At 57.1% G+C, this 20,215-nt stretch overlaps 1 protein-coding gene and 1 long non-coding RNA gene across 2 annotated transcripts in view; one reads left to right on the top strand and one right to left on the bottom strand.

Annotated features, from left to right (window-relative positions):
* MYT1 (myelin transcription factor 1) overlaps positions 1–20,215 on the bottom strand; it is a 44,404-nt gene that overhangs the window by 14,708 nt on the left and 9,481 nt on the right. Inside the window, exons 4-13 of the mRNA XM_081557346.1 lie at positions 16,323–16,385; positions 15,379–15,626; positions 13,350–14,159; positions 12,004–12,138; positions 11,447–11,537; positions 10,300–10,413; positions 6,934–7,148; positions 4,877–5,001; positions 4,076–4,345; positions 915–1,069 (exon numbers count right to left, since the gene is read on the bottom strand). Of these exons, the coding sequence (XP_081413472.1) occupies positions 915–1,069; positions 4,076–4,345; positions 4,877–5,001; positions 6,934–7,148; positions 10,300–10,413; positions 11,447–11,537; positions 12,004–12,138; positions 13,350–14,159; positions 15,379–15,626; positions 16,323–16,385 (2,226 nt within the window). The remainder of the gene's footprint in view (positions 1–914; positions 1,070–4,075; positions 4,346–4,876; positions 5,002–6,933; positions 7,149–10,299; positions 10,414–11,446; positions 11,538–12,003; positions 12,139–13,349; positions 14,160–15,378; positions 15,627–16,322; positions 16,386–20,215) is intronic.
* LOC145532439 (uncharacterized) lies at positions 57–10,207 on the top strand. The gene is made up of 5 exons (XR_014073234.1): positions 57–402; positions 2,323–2,430; positions 3,608–3,822; positions 8,471–8,597; positions 9,790–10,207. It is a non-coding gene; the product is annotated as an uncharacterized LOC145532439 (long non-coding RNA).

A 20,215-nucleotide genomic window follows, 5' to 3' on the forward strand; every position in this document is an offset into this window, starting at 1 on the left:
GAGCGTCAGATCAGAGAGCAAGGCACCCTGCCAGACCCGCCCCCGGGGCTGAGTTCACTCAGGGAGGGCGGCGGCACCTGCTCCCTGCCCGTCTTGGAGCAGAGCCTTCGCCTCCGCCTTTCCGACTCCAAGTTTCTCCCACACCACTCAGCTCAAGAAGGAAAAGGGGACCAAAGTGAAGCTCAACTTAAAGTCGAGATGCTCTGAAGCCCTCGCACTGTGCATGCACACATGTCCACGCTGTGGACAGGAGGGCGGGGGGCACATTCCTGATGTGGCGGGGCCTTCCCCGAGGACAAGGCCCCAGCCAGAGCCATCCTGGGAGAGCCAGCCAGAGGGCAGGAGGAAGCTGGCAGGGTTTGGGGTACGAAGAAGAATCCCAGGGACAAACTCTGAGCAGAGGTGAGGGCTGAATCACCTGCGGGGCAGGTGTCAGGCCTCTTACCTTCCCCTAGGGGAGGTCGTGCTCAGTGGCAGTTAGCCAGCAGCTGTCCCCTCTCCAGCGGCATCTGGTTAAACTAGCTCTGGCTGCCAGGGCTGAGGGCACCAAGTCTGAGGCAGAGCATGCCAAGGATTGGCACACAGTGGGGGCTCAGGAGGCGTCCACACCCCTCAGCCCTTGTCTGTTCTGTGGGCCAGATGAAGGCTCATCCTTGCTCTTTATCACCCTGAAGGGGCAGGTTAGAGGCCAGCATGGTACAGGGGCGAGGGGAACCTCCCCTGCTGTCTGGCCCAGGAAGGTCCTAGTAGAGGCCGCTCAGCCTCTGCCCACCAAGATGGCCAGGGCAGGAGGATAGTCAGCACAGGGCTGTGCAGGGGCCGGCCCAGTCATCACAGGCTCCCACTAGGGTGTGCTCCTTTCCAGACTATAGAGGTCCCCTGCAGGAGTCCTGTCGTTCAAGGCGGGGACTTACGTGAGCAGCTCCTTCTTTATGTCCTTGGAGAGAAACTTCAGCTTAAAGTTGGCCAGGGTGACCTCCCCGGGGTACTTCCGCTCCTCAAAATTCTCCTCCGACACTTCCTGGTCATCTGCTTCAGAAGAAGCAAAAGAATGGGCTGCTGGCTCTGACTGCAAAAGACCAGCAGGGAGATGTTTTAACCGGCTGGCGGGGGCCGGGCACCCAGCCCGGGGCTGAGGGAGAGGGGCCTTTGAGAACAGGGTCCACAGAGGTGTTTTCTGGAGTCTCCTGTCTTGTGCATGCAGGAGTAAGACGTACTCCCAAGATGCAGGAAGCAGCACCCAGAGGGGCTGGGGCGCTTCCTCACCTCAGCTGCTGCTCCCGAGCTGACCCAGGAACGAGGAAACACGGATGCCACCCATGGCGGCTGCTCTGACACCCTCCATGGACTCTGGCCTGTGTGTCACCTCCGGCCACCCACCCTGGGTCACCTTCTGCACACCAGAGTGCACACCAAGTACAGCTCCTTCAGGGCCATTGGCACCGAGGGTATGTCTGTTGAAATGCTATGAAGATGGGTGGCACAATGTACCAAGTATGACAGAAATAATCACAGCGGCCTTAGGGCCATCTGGCCCTGTGGGCCCAGCCAGCACGATGACCTGACTGCAACAGGCACTTTAATAAGCACTTTGACCTCAAATGCAGGGTCTGGAAGTGTTCAGTCACCACCCAAGAACAGGGCACTATGAACGCAGTGGTGAACAAGGACATTCCCTCCATCCAGGGCAGGGAAGACATCCACGAGAGTCAGGAAGGTCAGTGCCCTACAGGTCAGTCTGTAACGGACCATTAGCCCCGGTGGTGGATCACGATTCAAGTCTCAGCACTTGCTGTGTGTCCCAGACACGTTGTCCAACCTCCTGGACACCACACTTTTAAGCTGGAAACCGTGGCAGGCCCTCCCAGGATGTCTGGGGCTGAGATGAGGAAAGGCCTGTGGCGCCATGTGATGCTGTTGCTACTGTTACTACTGAACAAGACACAGCTGTGTGGACAAAGAGCCTCAACTTGAGTCCAGCCTTCAGGAGAAAGTAGGGCATCCCAGAATCACAGGGGCAGAGGCAGCTCCAGAGCATGAAGCACATCCCACAGGCCCATAGACACAGGGGCCAGGGCTGTTTGGGGACATGAGGGGGCACTGCTGCCAGAGCTGGGTGGGAGGTGATGCTAAAGGCTGGGGCAAGATGGTCAAGGAGCCTTGGGCAGAGCTAGAAGGAGAGTCTGAACGGGGAGTCCAGGCCACAGTAGATGGACTGGGAAGGCCTGATCCAGGGGGCGACCCAATAGGACAGGGGCACCTGTGCCCAGGGCACAGGGTAGGAAAGGAAGGGCCTGGGGGTTAACCGAGGCTTCCTGCCAGGGAGTAGACCATCGACCATGGAGCACAGCAGCAGGCTTCTGTGACCAGGCTCCCCAGGACCTCTGAGACCCAGGTCACCCACAGATGACACAACAGTCCTGGGAAGGGGTGAGGATGCTCAGAGGGCATGGGAAGGTGGGGCGGGGTTGGCCGGGTGGCAGGGGGAAGTGGCCAGAAAGACCAGCCTGAGCTGGGGGCCAAGGAAAGGGAAAGGACCACTGGCGGTGTCGAGGGGAGACAAAGTCAGAGGCACAGAACTGAACAAGGGTGACAGCAGATGTGAGGACATAGCCCTGGTGACCCCAACAAGAACAGAAGGGCCCCACCGGGCCTCAGACATGGCCCCACTAGCAGAGAGAAGCCCTCCTGCCAGCCCCCGATGACCCTCAGCCGGCATCCCTACCCCACATCCCTACTTCTGAGAGAAGTATCCCTCTTCTGAGCCCTGACATTGAGTTGCTGCCATGTGACTGAGCCAGATGACCTAGACCTGGGGCCAGGCAGCTCCTCTATAAAGTAGAGGGTGCATGTGAGGCCGGTAGATGGAGGAACCTGGCCACCCTTGAGGATGAAACTGCAGAGGGGGTGGGTTCTCAGAGTAGAATCCTCACCACCACTGCTCCTCCTCCGCAGGGATCCACCCCCACACCCCCCTGCCAAGGAGCTGGCTCCACCCACACACCGCCCTGCTCTCCACCGGGCTGGCCCTGCCCAGACACAACATTTCCAGGGGCCTCCTGGTCTGCTTCAGTGGCCCTAGTGGTAAAGAACTCCCCGCCAATGCAGGAGAGGCAAAAGACTCGGGTTCAATCCCTGGGTCAGGAAGATCCCCTGGGGAAGGGCACTGGCAGCCCACTCCAGTATTCTTGCCTGGAGAATCCCATGCACAGAGGAGCCTGGAGGGCTACAGTCAATGGGGTCACAAAGAATCAGACACGACTTAGCACACACGCAGGGACCTGGCCCCCTCGCCCTCCCGTAAGTGGGGGCTGGCAGGCAGGGGAGGGCTGAGAGGGAACCCTCAGGCCTATCCACACTATGCAGAGCCCGTCTGGAAGTTGTATCCTCAGAGCAGAGTTCTGCTGTTCCAGAAGCCCCCGATCAGCCCCACCTTAAGTGGGTGGAGTCACCAGGAAGGGAATGTTCCATCAGCCCCCAGCCTATGGATGGGTCAACACAGAGGCCTGGCTTGCCACTCCTTAGCAGGCAGTACTGCTCTGGGACTCAGACCACTGGCTGCCAGAGGTGCTTCTGAGGCCAGACGTTTTCTCCTGCCTCTCTTCAGGGAACCAGGAGCCTGCAGTGTCCTGGGGATGGTGAGGAGAGGCTGCCACCAGAGTTCAGGGTGTCCCTCATCTGGACAGCAGGCTGGTGGGAAGCCCACAAAACCGAGGAATTTGAAGCCATTCCCGAATCATCCCCTGAGCCCCCCGCTGTGGGCCCCTGTCCTCTCCACACTCTTGGAGAGCCACACTGCTGCTGACCACTAATTCTCCAAAGGTGAGAAGACCACCTCCCTCTTGGAGGGGACAAGGCCACAAACTGAACCACTGGTGAAAACACCTCCAGGAAGGTGGACTTAGCTGCCTGGAGCAGGCAGAACCCTGCGTGGAAAGGAGCAGGACCCCTAGAACCTCTGCCTGGAGATGCCAGTGTGTTTATGCCAACCCTTGGGTAAGGCAAGCTGACCGCCAGCGCCAGCTCAACCCCCTCCTCCCCCAACCATCCAACAGCTCTGGACCTCAGCACCCACCTCCTCAGGCTCCTCCTCTCGTGGGCGGCTGGGCTTAGTGTAGTCCAGAGGCCGGTCCCACTCATCCTGGCGGGCAGAATGGCTGGACGGGGGTGAGGTCAGGGAGCTGCTGGGGGCGCTGGTACTGCTCTGGCGCTGGCAGGCATCAGGTGACTTCACGCCAGGGCTGCTGCTGCTGCTGCTCCCGCTGGGGAAAGTGTTCTCCCGCCTGCGGTGCTTGTGCATGCTCAAGTCCAGGGTTCCATTCTCATCCACCTCAATGTCCGTGGCCTGCATTGCAAAGGTGACATCTAGATTAGGCACCATCCCCTCCCACATGTGGTTTATGACCTCTTACTCAGTTCACCAGAAGCCCAGACAGAGTTTCCCTCCAAGGGGAACAGGACCAAAAAGCAGAGAAGAGCCTCAGAGAAGAAAGTATCCTGAAGCTGACGTGGACTCACTCTACCCACTCCCTCAAGGCCTCCAGCCCATAAAACCAGCCCCTGCACATGGCCACCTGTGTGGGCACAGGAACACGTGGAAGCCAGTGGAAGCCCGCATCCCGGTAGATGTGGAAACACGTGTGTACAGCCACTTGGCACCCTTAGGCACAGCGCATGGTGCTCAGGGAGGTGGAACCATCCAGTGTCTTTGGCCAGCAGGGTCAGTGGTCAGGAGGGAGAAAAGGAAAGAGTGGTACTCCCCGCATAGATGCTGGGTTTGCTGAGCCTGCTTTGTGCAGGCTGCATATAGTCCTGACTGCAAACCCCACCCGCCTTCTCTGCCTCAGAAGGGGCTCCGGGCAGGGGCCGTGCCCACCTTGTTGGGCAGGTCCTGTGGCTTTGTGCTGAGGTTCTCAGGCATCTCCCAGCAGCGCGTGGAGAGGTTCAGGATGGCAGTGGCGGCCATGTGTGCGGCCTCTGCGTCGTGGGCGTAGTCGAAGCCTGCAGAAGAGGATGAGGTGCAGGGGCTGGGCCTGGGGGGAGAGGCCTTTGGGAAAGGTTTGGCTGCAAAAAGGGAACAACAGCAGGCTGATATACAACACGAACAGGAGGCAGCCACGAAGACACACAGGGGAGCTTTAGGGTGGCTGGGGGCTTTGAGCACAGCTACATGAAGGTGGGCCTAGGGCTAGGTCATCCACCCACTGCCGTGAGCTTGCATACCCCAATCCGCCCCCATCCTTGTTGGGTATTGAGAAGGCCCTTTCTGTCTTGACCATAACTTGGACAGAAAGGGCAAAGACAGGCTAGCATCCCTGATATTGCAAACAAAACAAGTTATCTATTGGCGAATGCTTGAGAGACTAAAGTCTATAAATAGGAGGAGTGTCTGCAGTGTCACTCAAGTAGGCAAGTTTTGTCACAACATCTCAAAAGGCTGATTTTGGTGTCACCTCCTCAATAGCCACAGCTTTAGTAAACAATATTGTTGCTCAAATATAATGATGTGAAGAGTTGACTCACTGGAAAAGACCCTCACGCTGGGAAAGACTGAAGGCAAAAGGAGAAGGGGGCAGCAGAGGATAAGATTTAGATAGGATCACCAACTCAATGGACATGAAACTGAGCAAACTCGGGAGTTCGTGGAGGACAGAGGAGCCTGGCATGCTGCAGTCCATGGGATTGCAAAGAGTAGGACAGGCCTTAGCTACTGAACAACAACAGAACATGAAACATGAAGGCATAAAATGTCATCTTTTCTAATAACTGTGCCGTAACCATAAGATCACTCTCAGGTATGATTTCTGAGTAATCACGATATCACGAGCAAATTTCCAGTGCCCCGGCATAAGTGGGTGCCTTGCATGAAGCCCTTTCCTAACAAGTTGGAGAGATGCCTGCACTCCAGCTGGCCATTGTACTGATCAGTGTTTCTAGTATGAACTCGTAGGAAACTCATCATTGCTGATTTTGGCGTCTGAACATCCATCATGAGCTGCCAGTTCCAATCTTATGTACACTGGGGCAGTTTTCCATTTTGAAGGAATTACACTAGCTAACTGGCTTGCAACTCACAAATTAGTGTAATAAGTGACCAAAAAAAGACAGGGGACTTCCCTGGTGGTCCAGTGGTTGAGAGTCTACCTGCCAATGCAGGAGACATGGGTTTGATCCCTAGTCTGGGAAGATTCCACGTGCTGAGGAGCAACTAAGCTGGTGTGCCACAACTGCTGAGCACATGCTCTTGAGCCCTCAAGCTGCAACTACTGAAACCCGCACACCTAGAGCCTGTGCTCCGCAACAAAAGCCACCATAGTGAGAAGCCCGTGCACTGCAACAGAGAGTAGCCCCCGCTCGCCACAACTAGAGAAAGCCTGCACAGCAACAAAGACCCAGTGCAACCTAAGTATATAAATAATTTTTTAGAAAGACAGGAAAGCTTGTTCTCAAAGGTTTGTAGGAATGAATTTTGTTAGTGCAAGCACCCAGAAATTTTGTTGCTAATATTACAAACGGCATACTGTATCCAGCAAGATTGTCCCTGTCTAAGTATCTGTTGAGTATCCAGGCTCAGCACAGTGGTTCTCCCTAGACCTCCACCCTTGAGCTGGAATAAACTGCCTGGGAAAGGACAGCAGGGGGAGAACACACTCGTAGGGTAAACCATGTCAGCGATGCTGGGCTTAACTCTTTGGACATGCACACAATAGCACATTTGGGTTTTATTTCAATGTGTAGTGAGGAGACTCATCCAGTTTGATGGTGAAGGTGAAGGCTGCAATGTCGGTGAGACACAGACTCTGAGAAAGTCACCACGGTAGACTGGGACAGCTGGGGCCCCAGATGGAGAGTCCCTATATGCTCCTGGGGAAGGGTTCCTCCTCCTCTGCCCCTCAGACCCTACTCCTCCCAGGAGCAGTTTCCCCAACTTACATTTAAAGGCTTTCGGTGAGGTTTCGCTGGTCTGAATCTTTGGGGCAAGCATGCGCTTACCAAAAACCTGAGCATCAAAACTTGCGTAGTCAAAGGTGACCTTGGAGAACTTCTCCAGCTCCTTGGCCAGGTTGGCCCTGGGTGTGGTGGGGGCCACGCTGGGCCGGTAGCTTCCGTATGGAGGGACCTCAAGCTGCTTCACAAAGCACATGGGCCTGGGGTGCAGGATGGAGATGAGAAGCATGAAGACAGGACACAAGGACCCTGTGCTGTTCAACCCAGCACCCTCTGCCATGGCCTTGCCCAGCCATCCCTCAGAGGCCAGTGTGGACTGAGACCCAGGCAGGCCCTCCCCTGCCCACCACTACAGGTTGCCCGTGGGATGTGCAGGAAGAACTGCCACGGGGAAGAAGCACTAGGAGACTTGAAGAAACAGCACGTATCCCCTGCAGACAGTGTCAGCCAGAGTAGGAGAAAAGGAGAGCTGGTTTCTGAGCCCTTGGCTGGGAGCCCCAGAGGAGCATCTTTAGGGTGGTAGGCAGTCAAGGTGGAATTCTGGTGGTGGAATAACTTGTTGATACAATTCCCCAGACAGGAGGGAGCTGGGGCACCTAGAAGGGACATGCGGGTGTTTCAGAGAATCAGCCTCAGGGCAGAGGGACTCCACTCTTTGAAGGGAGGGGCCTAGCCCTCCACTGTCCTCTGCTTAAAGTTGCTTAAGACGCCCCTGGAGGATCTGCAGCCAGGTTAAGGACAGGCATGAAAGCACTGCTGCAAGCATTCAGTCACTGTTACTGGAGCTCTGGAAGAGCTCAGATTTTTAAATGTACAAGAGACGGTGTGGAGACACCAGCCTCCACAGCCCAGGGGCTGGGGCAGGAGTGAGACCCGCAGAAGAGAAAGGCCACGGGGTCTGTACCATTCCGGTGAGGGGCTCAGAGAGAAGACAAGCAGAAGAGGCCTCTAGAGCCAAGCAGTGACTTCACTCTGGAAACGGTGGAATTAAGAAGGGCCAATGGAGAGGCCCTGAGGAGCCAGGCACTGTAAGAACTTGAGCATGACCCGAAAAGAGGAGCCTGTTGCCAAGAAGACCCTGGAACCACGATAAGGCCAGCTCTGAAGGATCTTGGGAAAGTGATGCCACCAGAGCACGAGCAGGCTCTCCTCCACTCTGGACTGGCCAATGCATCTGAGAAGTTGCTGGCAAGCTCTCAGGTACCCTAAAGGGAAGATGAGGCCTAAACCACAGGCCTGCGCCATGTTTTGGTGACTTCCTCAGCCCGGGCTTTGTCCAGCAGCAGACTCAGTGTCCGTGATGCCAGCAAAACTTTTTTAAGCTTATCTGCACAGCCCAGAATACAACACCCAAAACGTGACCACACAGAATGCACGGAGCCTGGGTGGAAGGCTCCAGCGTCTTGGCCACAGCTACTACCGTCAGGGCTCCTCACCAAGGGCACAGGAAACAAACCGTCACTACCTCTTCCAAGCCTCATGAGAAACTCAAGTCGATAAGACTGTTGTCTCATTTTTACAGGGGAACAAACTGCAGTCACCTTCCTGAGACACCGCCTCCATGTTCAGCACCTGTTTGGCCCCAAGCCTGGCCTTCCCAAGCCTTACCCGCCTGGTGGTTTGACATTTTGTCAGTGACTTGGATCAAGGTAGGAAAATTGAAAAGAAGCTAGAAGGAACAGGGATAAGATGGAGAAAAGCAGCAGTTTCCTGATTGAAAGACGCCAAATGGAGTACAGGGCACCCAAGGACCGGGCTGCAAGGGCTCCCCGGTACAGGAGGGTGGGCCCCGCACAGAGACTCCTCACACACCACCCTCCGAAGCCAAGGTGTGCAGCTCAATCCTCGGTCTGAGTGCCCACCAGGCACCTGCCAGGGAAGGGACAGGTGGGTCTCCAGACCAGGGTCTATGCCATGCCCCACGCTCACGACTGCTGAGCACTGAGCTTGCACAGGGTGTGGTGGCCCTGGTCTCCCACACTCTCCTGCATATGACAGACGTACAACAGGAGTCTGGAGGAGAGGACCTGTGAGTTCTAGCTCCTTGGAGACAAGGGAGCAAGGGGTCTACTGAGCAAGGACACGGTGGGGGAGGAGAATCCCCCAGCATGGTGGGCGCCAGGGAACTGGTCCCGCTGGGAGGAGATTCTGAAGGTAGGCTGGCCGGAGGGGGGACATGCGGCCTTAGGAAAGTTCCCCAGCCTCTGGCCTTCCTTGTGACACCAACGGGGGCTTGTGGGTGAGGTTGCACAAAGCAGATTCATTCTGAATGGCCTTTCAGAAGCCCTCTCATCAATAAGCCATATCTGCAAGCACACATGGGTGCACACACACTCACATACACTCACACACATGCATCTAAACACACAGCACCTCAGGGGTCACGGGGGTGGCACTCTGGAGGGCGCCTCTTCCCGGTCCAGGGTTTTAGCCCTCAGCTGGTACAGCCCACTCTCCAAATAGAACCAGAATCTCCACAAACAAATCCTGAATCATCCAGCAGTGATATCAATACCCTCAGAGAGAGCAAGGCAGGGGCAGCCTTGTGGGTGCTGGCGCACCCAAAACTGCTGGGAAACACCAGTACACACATGCACACCCGCACACACATGCATACACACATGCACACGCATGCACACTGTGCACACGTGTGTGCACATCCATATACTGTACATACATGTGTGTACACACATACATGCACACACTCATGCACACACATGCAGCTGCAGAAAGACTAGATGTTCCCTGGGCATTTCGGGAGGCAGTCCCTGAAATCAAGCAGAACCTTACAGGGCCTTCCTGGGACAAAAGCCCCTCTGTGTCCCCATTTCTTGTTTGTAGGAAAAAGGCTGTAAGCCCCCTCAACCTTCCAGGTTCCAAAGAGCAAGTCAATCAGTTAAAAGGACAAAAGAGTCCCAACAGATCTCCTAGTTCCTCTGGAAGAGACAGAGGGGACAATCTGACACGAATCTGAGTCGCTCTGCAGAAACTAAGACACTTGCCCAGTGGTGACAACATGCTGACCACAAGCCTGTGGACCCCAGACTGTTGGAATCGTAAGGTTGAGATTCCTGAAACATCACCTACCACCTCACCATCAGCCAATCAGAAGAAGGTCCACAAGCTATTATGCATCTCAAACCCTCTTCCCTCACACTGTCTGTAAAGAAAGCCAATGGGAAGTCGAATGTTCTGAGCACCAGCCACCCATTCTCTTCCATGGCTTTTGTTATAAACTTTTCTCTGCTCCAAACTCCAACCCAGTTTTGGTTTGTTTGGCCTCACTATAGGTCAGGCAGACGAACCTGGGTCCAAGAACACCCCTCCGGGTCTGTGGCTCATGTCACTTACCTGAGGATCCGATCCGAATTGGAGCTATTCTTGGAAGGCTCTCCCGGCTGTGGCTGTTGCTTCTCATGAGATTTGGCTAATTTTTCGGCAGCAGCAATGGGACACCCAGACAAACTAGAGACAGGACAGGAGGACAGCTGAGCCCTTCTCCAGGCCCTGCCCATCTAAGCCAGGAGCCAGACACCAGCAGGCACCCAGAGAAGGCTGTTGTTCCTATAGAGGGGGCTTTTCCCCAGCTCTGTCCTCAGCCCTCAAAGCACCTGCTGCTCACTCAGTTTCTGTTTTTGGAAATTCTAAGCCAATGACACACAGAGACAAAATGCATCCTAAAGTTCTTCAAGGCTCTGGACAAAGGCATCTCCTCTGGAAGGGTCTGGGGGATGGGCCTGCCTCTCACCCGGCTCCTCTCCCCTCACCACCAACCAGAGTTGCTCAAATCCTGTCACCCACAGGCCATGAACTGGGTGCTGACCCTGGAGGACATGGGCCACCAGGGTCACAGCAGAAGGGCACAGGTCCTTCCCAGGAAATCACCTAATCCAAGACACCATGGATACGGCTTCAACTGTTAGAACTAAGAAGCTGATCGACCAGGAGAGGTGACATCATCACAGCAGTGCTGGGGAGTTCAGCCTCTTCTCAGTGATTGGACAGACCTCAAAGACTCTGGCCATCCTTTCAGCTGAGCGTCACTCACTGGAGCAAAGGCACCTGCTGCCATGGCTGCAGCTGCCCAGGGCTCGGGGAAGCAGTGGCCAGAGACGGCAGACAACGGAAGCACCAGGGTCTCAGCACCCCACAGAGCAACCAGGCTGAGGCCCAGCTGCTGAGGTTGTGCCCTAAACAAGAGCTAGTGTCCAGAGGCTTCCTGAATTTCTGCAGGGCAGGGTCCCCACCCGGCTTTCCCCCAGGCTGCAGGCGCCCATTCCTCCAGGCGCACTCTGGTCTCTCAGGATCCCCTCAGAGTGGCACCAGTGACCACCCCTCCAGGTGCTGCTCTGCACCCACCAAAGGTCTGTCCTGACCTTGCACTCACCCCAAAGAGCAGCACACAGGGGGACAGGGCAAGCCCGAGACATGTGCCAGGTTGGGGCACCCACAGCATGCCCCCGCCACTGCCCTCACCATACCCAGTCCAACCCCATACCTTCTGTGCGTGTTACGGTTGCTGTTCACGTGGCCCTGGCCTGTGCAGCCAGGAGTGGGGCACTTGAGCACGTTCTCGTGCATGGCCAGGACTGCAAGACAACCAGGGGGAGCCAGTGAGCACCTCCCTCCATGGAGCATGCAGGGGCCCCAGGCCCGGCTCAGTCAGAGAACCCCTCCCGTGGTGGCCCTGGTTCCCTAGGGCAGAAACCAGTTCAGCCTTACAATGTCCCTCTTCTCAACTTACTGCCCCTCACACGGCAGCAAGGACAGCCTTTCTCCTTCTGAGCCCCCAGCACACAGAAAGTGGTCCCTCCCCAGCTCCGGAGCCCAGCCTTCTCTCCTGTATGCCCATGTCCATGGCTGGCTTCCTGGGGCCCTGATCCAGGCTGCCATCTCCAGGTGAATCACTGGACACTCCATGTCCCCATGCTTGTAGGGCTCAAGTATGGGCTTCAGGACATGCCGGTTCAGAGGGACAGGGCTCTGTGTGGCCATTCCCCAACGTGGGCACCATCCAAACACCAGAGGCAGCCCAAGCCATGCAGAGCTACTCACTCTCCGGGGGGATCCTGTCCTTGTGGGGGCAGCCAGACAGGCTGCGGTGATGTGGGTACAGCCCAGTGACATGGCCGGTGCCATCACAGCCTGGTGTCGGACACTTGATCTCACGCTTTTCAGTTCTTGAGGGATCTAAACACACAGGGCCTCTGGGTCAGAGGGCAGCCAGGAAGCGGGGTGGGTAGTGGTGAGCAGGGAGGGGGTAGTGTAGCTCACAAGCCTTCACTCTGGCTGTCCAGAGAGGAGAATGACCAGACTGCCCAAGAGCCCAAAAGGCACCAGGGCTGGACAGTGAGGGGATACTAGAGGGACTGTCCAGGGTGTCTAAGTGGAAAAGCCCACAGATGGTGAAAACCCACAAACAGTGGGACTGCAGCCCTTCGAGGAAGACCACCTGGATGGTGGCTGGTGCCCTCTGCCCTGTCCTGCTAATGTCCTGTGCAGCCCCAGGCCTCCACAGAGAGGCAAAGCTGTGCAGCAACACCTCTGCCAGGACTCGTCCTTCATGTTGACACAAAAGGGGGAGACAGAAGCTAAGTAACTCACCCAAAATGAAATTTCTCAGTCATGTCTGACTTTTTTGAGACCTCATGGACTGTAGCCCGCGAGGCTCCTCCGTCCATGGAATTTTCCAGGCAAGAATACTGGAGTGGGTTGCCATTTCCTTCTCCAGGGGATCTTCCCAACCCGGTGATCGAACCCAGGTCTCCTGCATTGCAGGCAGACTCTTTAAGGTCTGAGCCACCAGGGAATCAAAGCAGCTAATAAAGGCTTAGGCAGAAACTTAACCCCATATCTCAGCTACTGACCTCATTAAGCCTCTGCAGGCCACAGAGGTCACTGTAAGTCTAGGGGCAGAAGGGAAGACCTCTCAGGACACACATGGTTCCCAGGGCATAGCCAGTGACCCAGGGAAACTTCCAATGGAGCTGTCATCCCCTTTGGTAGAAGGCAGAAATCGCAGACCATGCTCAGAATGCCCACCCAAGGGAGGGCAGGGCCCCTGGGGGCTCTGCCTGATTCAAATGGGAGGAGGTTGTCCTTTGACCTCCAGGCATGCAGGGGCACCCTAAGGGGCTCACAAGCCTCTCCCAGGCACCGCCATCCTGAGCTCGCTGCCACTGGCCTCTGTCTAGGGCTCTTGGGCGCCTGTGCCTCAGCATCAGGGTCCCTGAGGACCAGTGCCAATGCCCTCTGGTGCTCCCAGCCCTGCCTCCTGCCTCACCGACCACAGTCTGTGTCTGTCTGGCCAACACCCCCCACCTCCCATGACCTCCAGCCAGTGAAATCCTCAGGGCATGTCCACGGATCCCAGGCTGCCCATCCCTGGGAGCCCAGCCTACCTTTGCTGCAGTAGTTCTTCCGGGCAGCGTCCAGGGGCCTCGCTGCCTTCCCCGGCTCGCCCGGGCCCAGTGGGCCTTGCTCGGCAGGTGGGCATCCTGGCTCACAGACAGCCCGCACCTGCTCAGCCTTCAGGGCAATGGCCTGCTCTAGGAGACCCAGGTTGCCACGGGTCATCATGTCGTACATCTCCGACTCGTCTGTGACCGCAGACTTCTGGGAGCGCGAGTCCTCGTCTTTGCCGTCATCGGACCGCACCTCCACTAGGACGGAGTACCCGGGCTTGGGGCTGGGAGGCACCGGGCCCCGGGGCTGAGGGCTCTTTGGGGCAGGGACGTGGGGGGCATCCTCCTGGCAGATTACATCAGGAGGGGCCTCCTCCTCGTCTTCCTCATCCTCCTCGTCATCTTCTTCCTCCTCCTCCTCTTCCTCCTCCTCCTCCTCTTCCTCCTCGTTGCCCAGGGTCACTTTCTGCTTGCTGGATGCCTCACTGGCCACACTCTCCAGAGACTGGGGACACGGCTCCTGGGAGCGCTCGCTGGTGACTTCAATCACCTCCTCCACGTCCTCCGGCTGGATAAAGTCCTCCTTCTCCCCCTCGTCACTGGTGGCTTCTTCCTCAGCCTCCTGAACTAGGCCTGGCATGGCCACCTGGCCTGAGTCTCCGCCAACCAGGGTCTCTTCAGCGATTTGGCCCAAATTTAGGAGAGAAGTTGCGATGATTTCCTGATAGCTGCTGTAGCTGCCCTTGGAGGAGCCCGAGGGGCTGCTGATGGGATTGGATCCGAAATGGGCCTTTACTGGGCTCCTTCCTACACAAAATCAGAAACCATATGGGAGGCACATGGGAACAGGGTTGGGGGGAGTGTGTCTCCAGGCCACTGGCTCTGGTTCCTTCATCCCACTCTGCCACAGCCAGAGGATACTAGACCCCAGAAACAGGATCGGTGTAGCCGTTTTTATCTGCCTGGAGAAATCACTGCTGCACTTTTGAAGCTAAGATTTACTCTGATATTTTTGGTTAACAGTCCTCCCTGTTATACGCACTTGTTTAAATCAGGCAAATCTGCATTTCATAAAATGGAGCCTAAAGAATGCACAAGAGTTTTTAACATTGTTTCATAATTGAGAAGCAGTAAAAGCTGTTTTTAAAGGTTAAGTCATTTCATCGCCATGGCTGAGATGCAGTGGGTGCTCACCATACCCAAGCCTCCTGGGTGGTGGATAAGGACCCCAGGATGTGAGACCAGCCCGCCTGCTCCCCCTTCAGGAGGGCTGAGCCAGAGCACAGAGCTCCCTCCTGTGTAAGGAAGCCAGGAGGCCGAGTTCCTGACCCGGCACCCTCTCGGGCACAGCCAGGTCTCCAACAGGGAGGCGGGTTGCGAGAACTCTCCCTACAGTGGCTCTAAAGTGAAGTAAGAATCCACCTCAGATCCCCAAAGGGGAGAACACCAGAAACATGGATGTATCAGAGGGGAGGGTTTGGGCCTCTGGCCTCTGCCACACCCCCAGGACCCCACAGTCGGCCAGGGTCTCAGGACACAGATATGCCCCACCATCACACTAGTGATGGCCAAGAACTGGGGGCCCTGCAGGGAAGAAGGTGACAGCAGGGAGACCCCTCAGTTCTCACTGCCCAGCTCAGCTTCTCTGGACACCCCCACCATCTCCCTTAATGCCAAGCAGACCCCTGCCCCCACCACCACTCTTTTGAGGCCAAATGGGGAGGGTCTTTTGAGGTCAAGTGGGGAGGGTCTATCCAAAACCACCCGATACAGACCCACAGCCACATCCATCTGTCTGTCCTTCTGTCACACACGCAGACAGACACACATCCAAGTGCACAGTGTTCACACACAGACCCTGAGCCCCCAGAGCCGGCCCCTCCCCAGGAAGTCCCAAATGTTGGACAAGAGGCACTTGTTCTCAGCAGGGCTTCCTGGCTCGCGGGAGCCCTGCCCGCCCACAGGCTGCGATTCTCTGGGGCCACACTAAGCGCCTTTATTCAGGGGAGACAGAGCAACAAAGCACCTTCAGCTGGCTCGGGGCGATGAATCTCCTCCTGTCCCGACGCCTCGGCCTCGTCCTCCTCCACAGTTCCTTCCGATTCATCAGAAACAGAGGCGTCCTTCACCTCAGCATCCTCGCTGCCGTCACTGTCCACGCCGTAGCCCTCGTCCAAAGCCAGCTTCAGCGGGGGTGCCTTCCGCTTGGACCCCAGGTGCTCGGCCTCGGGGCCCTCTAGCTTCCTTTTCTTGGCCAGAGGGCAGCTCTGCAAACTGGGAGGGAGGAGGCCGGGTCCACCCCCGTCAGCATCTCCTGGTCCCCCGACCCTTCACCCTCTGCAGCACTTCCCCTATCCTGAAAATTTCTCTTTGCCTCTCATCACCATCCTCCACCAAAACCCAAAAGCAAGACTGGCAGATGGATGTGTTCAAAATTTTACAGTAAGTGTCCACATTAAAAAGCACCAGATTGTGTTTTAAATTTCACGTCCTGCTTGTCTGGGGAGGCTTAACCTCGGGGGGCCCTGTCCATGCCAGAGTCACCCCGTCTGGGATGGCTGGGGATGGGGGCTTGCCCAGGCTACTCTGCCCCATGCCCACCGCCCCCGGGAGCACCCAGGGCTTCCTTTTCCACCTCCAGACCCTTCCCACCCTTATCCACCCCCTGAACTAGGCACCACAGTCAGAGGCCCCTGAGGCCCAGTGGGACCCTGGGACAGGAGGACACCCCACTGTGTGCTGGCTCTGTTCTGGGTTCACCCACAAGGCCTCCTCCAGCCTCAGAGCAGCCCCACTGGGGAGACACCCAGAAAGGCTCGGGGTTGCACGGGAGGCCACCAGGGCTCATCAGCCCAGAGCAGAGGGGGACGATTCTAGACCCAAGGAGGGTCCCAGAGCAGGAGAGGAGCTCCACCCACTGCAGCCCAACCTCTTTCCCAGGAGCCTGTTGAGGGCCCGCCAGCTCCTCACCTTCGGTGCCTGGAGTACTTGCCACGGATATGCCCCGAGCCCGTGCATCCAGGGGTGGGACAGCTGGGGGGAGACAAGCAGGAGCAGTCACCTGGGGGCAGCCCCGTGTGGCGTGGGGACAGGGTCAGAATCTCAGGACCCATCCCAGACCGTTCCTCTGGGGAGTAGAAGATTGTCTCCAAACAGTTCATCTTAGGATGGCTGCTTGCAGTTTGCAAAAAATTAATGAAATAACTCACCCCATTTAAACAAATGAATGGCTCATTACAGTTTCATGAGTGTGTTTAATTAAAGCTCTGTGTGTATGAGATCAAGGCAGGATTCCTTTTTCCACTATGAGTCTCCCCACTGCAGGCAAGCCGCCACCAGGTTTTTGGGGGGCTGGGAAGCAGGGCCCTCAAGATGCTCCCGGAACCAGCACTTGAGTTTGGTCCACGGGCAAAGCACAAACATGCGATTCTCCATGGCCTTCACGAGGCTGTGAGGCCCGGCCAAGACTGCCCTGTGCTGGCTCACTGAGGTGGCGTCCACAGACAGGAACAACTCTGCAAACATGCAGCCTTGACCTAAGCCACAGGCTCCCGCTGGAGGGTTGTTCTGCAAACATGCAGCCTTGACCTAAGCCACAGGCTCCCGCTGGAGGTAGGCGCGGTATGGTGGCAAAGATCCCACTCCAGAACCTGCAGCCTGCTGCGAGGGAGGTGAAGCCATGAGGGCAGATGATCCAGGAGCTGCCATGAGACCTCAGGGGCTGAGGGGCTGGGAGGATGATGTCTGGCCTCTAGCAGCTTCCACCCTGGAGACAGAGGTGAGAGCCCAGGAGTCCCGCTCCTTCCACAACTTCTGTCTCTCCACCAACCAGAGAGAACCAGTCATCATCTCTGGGAACTACTCATCAGGGTTCAGCCCACCCCACCCATTTCCCCACGAGTCAGCTCCCCAGGACTGTGAGGCGCTCGAGGCCGGTGTCCTGTGGGCTTGGGGGCATGTGCAAGGAACCGGGACAGCAAGGAGCTGACATCACCCTTGTTGTGGAGCAGCAGATGGATGCTGGCGAGATGGAGAGGCTGTGGTGGGAGGAGGGGGAGCCTCAGCTCCTCCTGGGAGGGGTCGCTTCAAGGTTCCCCCCATCCAAGGACGGACAAGCTTGGCATCACCAGGTCTGAGCCCCCACCTCTGATCAGGCTCTCCTGGAGCCAAGAAAGGAAAGTTGTGTGGACGCTGACACCTGTGGGCTCCTGGGGCTCAGAAGAGTACACCACTGTGGCCTCTGTCCAGACATGCTGATTGATCACCCACTTGACTACAGAGGACCATGGGGCCCCACCGGCTGGCAGGCCACCCTGGCTGATGGACCAGTGAGAAATGGAACAGTCTGTGAAGGCAGAGCCCTGTCCCCCAGCTCAGCGGCAGCCTTTGGGGGAGCCAGGTTCTTTGCAGGGGATGCACTCTACGGCCCTGCATGATGGCGCCACTGAGGCTCATCTCATGGCATTTAAAAGAAAAGATGAAAGGAGACAGGATGGAGAGGAAGAGGAAGGGGGAGGGGGGAGGGGAGCATGCAGACTTTACTGTGTGTGCATTTCCTTTCCAGACCCAGAGGACTTCTGCCACCACGGCCTCTCATTCTGAAATCCATGCACCACACTTGCTGCCACTTTCTCAAGTACTAGCGTTAAGACTCCACAAAAGCTCCTTGTTATTGGGGATTTGAAGCTGAGGTCCCAATTAGTCGATTAATCAGAGTTAATCAGGCAATTAGGTGCCAGCTGCTGTGGTACTGGCACTACCCCCAAACACATCACCTGCTCAAAGCCACACCTCCGCCCCCCAGTTCAGAGGCGCCTGGCTTCCAGCCCCGAGGGCCAGCTCCTCCCAAGGCAGCAGGCCAGGCGTGTGCCCACGTGTGCTGAGCTGCCAAGGGGCACTCTGGGAGAGGAAGCGGAAGAAACCGCTCCCTACGTGGCAGCCAAGAAAGCACCCATGGGAAGTGACGTGAGGCCAGCCAGGGCCCCAGGGTGCAGTGCCAGCGGGTCACCCTGTGGGCACCCTGTGCTTGTAGGGTGCTCTCCATGTGCTTGGGGCCAGAGGGCAGGGGAAGCACCAGCTCTGGTCCAGGCCTCTGGAGCCTATATCCCCCCAGCATGGGGGACCCTGCTGAGCCCTCCCCCGACTTCCCAACCTGGCTCCGAGTGTGGCAGAGGCGCTCCCAGAGGGCCTGCCCTCAGTTGGCACTGAGTGGGGTCAGGTAACAGCCCAGTCTCAGGCCAAGGCAGAAGAGCCCATCCCAGCAGAAGCCCTTTAAGGGACTGGATTCCCTCCAGCCCCTGAAGGCAGGTAGAGGGCTCCCTACTTCTCTCTGTCTCTTTAGTGGGAGCTGGCTGGTGGCTCAAGGAGAAGGCCCTCAGGTGAGGACAGGCAGGCTGGGAACCAGGGCGCAGGCAGGACAGATAGGCGTCTCTCATGGAGGAGGGAGACGCCCCAAGGGTGCTCCGAGAGGGGCCCACCCACTTCCTTCCCTCCTAACCCACCTCCTGCAGCTGTGGGACAGCAGATGAGCCCGTGGAGAAAAGGGACAGGGTCTGCTAGTTCTCCAGTGGCACAAAGGGAAAGGCCAACGGACCTCTCATCTTCTCTCAGGGACTTGCCCCAAATCAGAGCAAGAATTGACGGGCTACTGAGGGGGCAGCTGAGAGTCCTGCTCGGTCCTGGCTCGTGTCTTAGCAACCACGATGCGAGGGCAAGCTGCTCCCGGGGTCTCTGCTTGAGCGGAGGAGGGGGCCGCTGTGGTGGTGGGGGAGCCCCACAGGCTCTGGGTCCACAGGCTCAAGTCCCTCATCCACAGAGTCCCACGGGGACAGCTTCCCCGGGACCCGTCCTCCCATCGGGTGATTCCGAAAGCATTCCTTTGCCGTCCCAGGGGCGAGTCTGCTCCACGGGTCATCCTCCCTGTGCCAGCACCCACCACGAAGGCCCCACCACAAAGGCTCCACCAGAAGAGGGGCTCATCTGCTTGTCCCACCACAGGACCTGGTGTGCCCAGAGGATGAGTCCGGCTTACAGCACCTGTCCCTGCCCACGGGCTGAACACACAACCTCGGTGCATTGCTTAGGCCTGAGAGGCACGTTCCAGGTGGACCACATGCAGCTCCTTAGCACAGAGGAGCCATTTTCCTCTGAGCGTCGATTCTTCAAAACGGGAAGGATTGCTGAGAACATTTCTCCCCAGGTTCCCCATCAGATTGCATACTGATCTCACCCTTACCAAGTAAACAGAGTGAGACCACGAGATCAACAAAGGTGGATAAAACCTGGATGGTCACACAATCCCTTACACTGGTTGTGTACACAGATTTCAAAACAAATCTGTTTTGGGGTCACTTCGGCTTCAAAGTTTCAAGAGAAACCTAGCCCTTTGGGTTTGCCTTTCCAACTTCCTCCCTCACTATATCTGTTGCAAAAAGTAACTGCTGTTACTGAAGCGCAAGTCCTGTGCGCAGCCTCCTCCCTCTAGCTGTCTGCAGGAGGTCCTCAGGTGAACGTCACATGGCCCCAGGGGAGCAGCCTGTCCTCCAGGAGACCTGCTCTCCAGCCCGTGTTCCTCCGAGCACCACGCAGGGTCCCTCCAGGGGCTCACTTGCAGGCCCCGACCCTCCAGGCAGCCGTCCACAGTGCTCCGTGCAGCTCCCAGGGGCCTGGCTTGGCTTCTGTCCCCACCTACCCCACCCTCCAGCCATGCAACCACAACCAGTCTTTGCGTAGGAGGGTATGTGATTCAACTCTTCTGACTGCACAAACTGTCATACTCTGAGCCTCAGTTTCCCTACTTCACAGGTGGGGCCACACCGCCCCCAGCCAGTGCTTCCATGAGAGTCCCTGAGCTCAGACAGCAC

Source organism: Giraffa tippelskirchi, chromosome 13 (assembly GCF_054371585.1).
Source record: "Giraffa tippelskirchi isolate mGirTip1 chromosome 13, T2T-mGirTip1v1.2.pri, whole genome shotgun sequence".
NCBI classification, from domain to species: domain Eukaryota; kingdom Metazoa; phylum Chordata; class Mammalia; order Artiodactyla; family Giraffidae; genus Giraffa; species Giraffa tippelskirchi.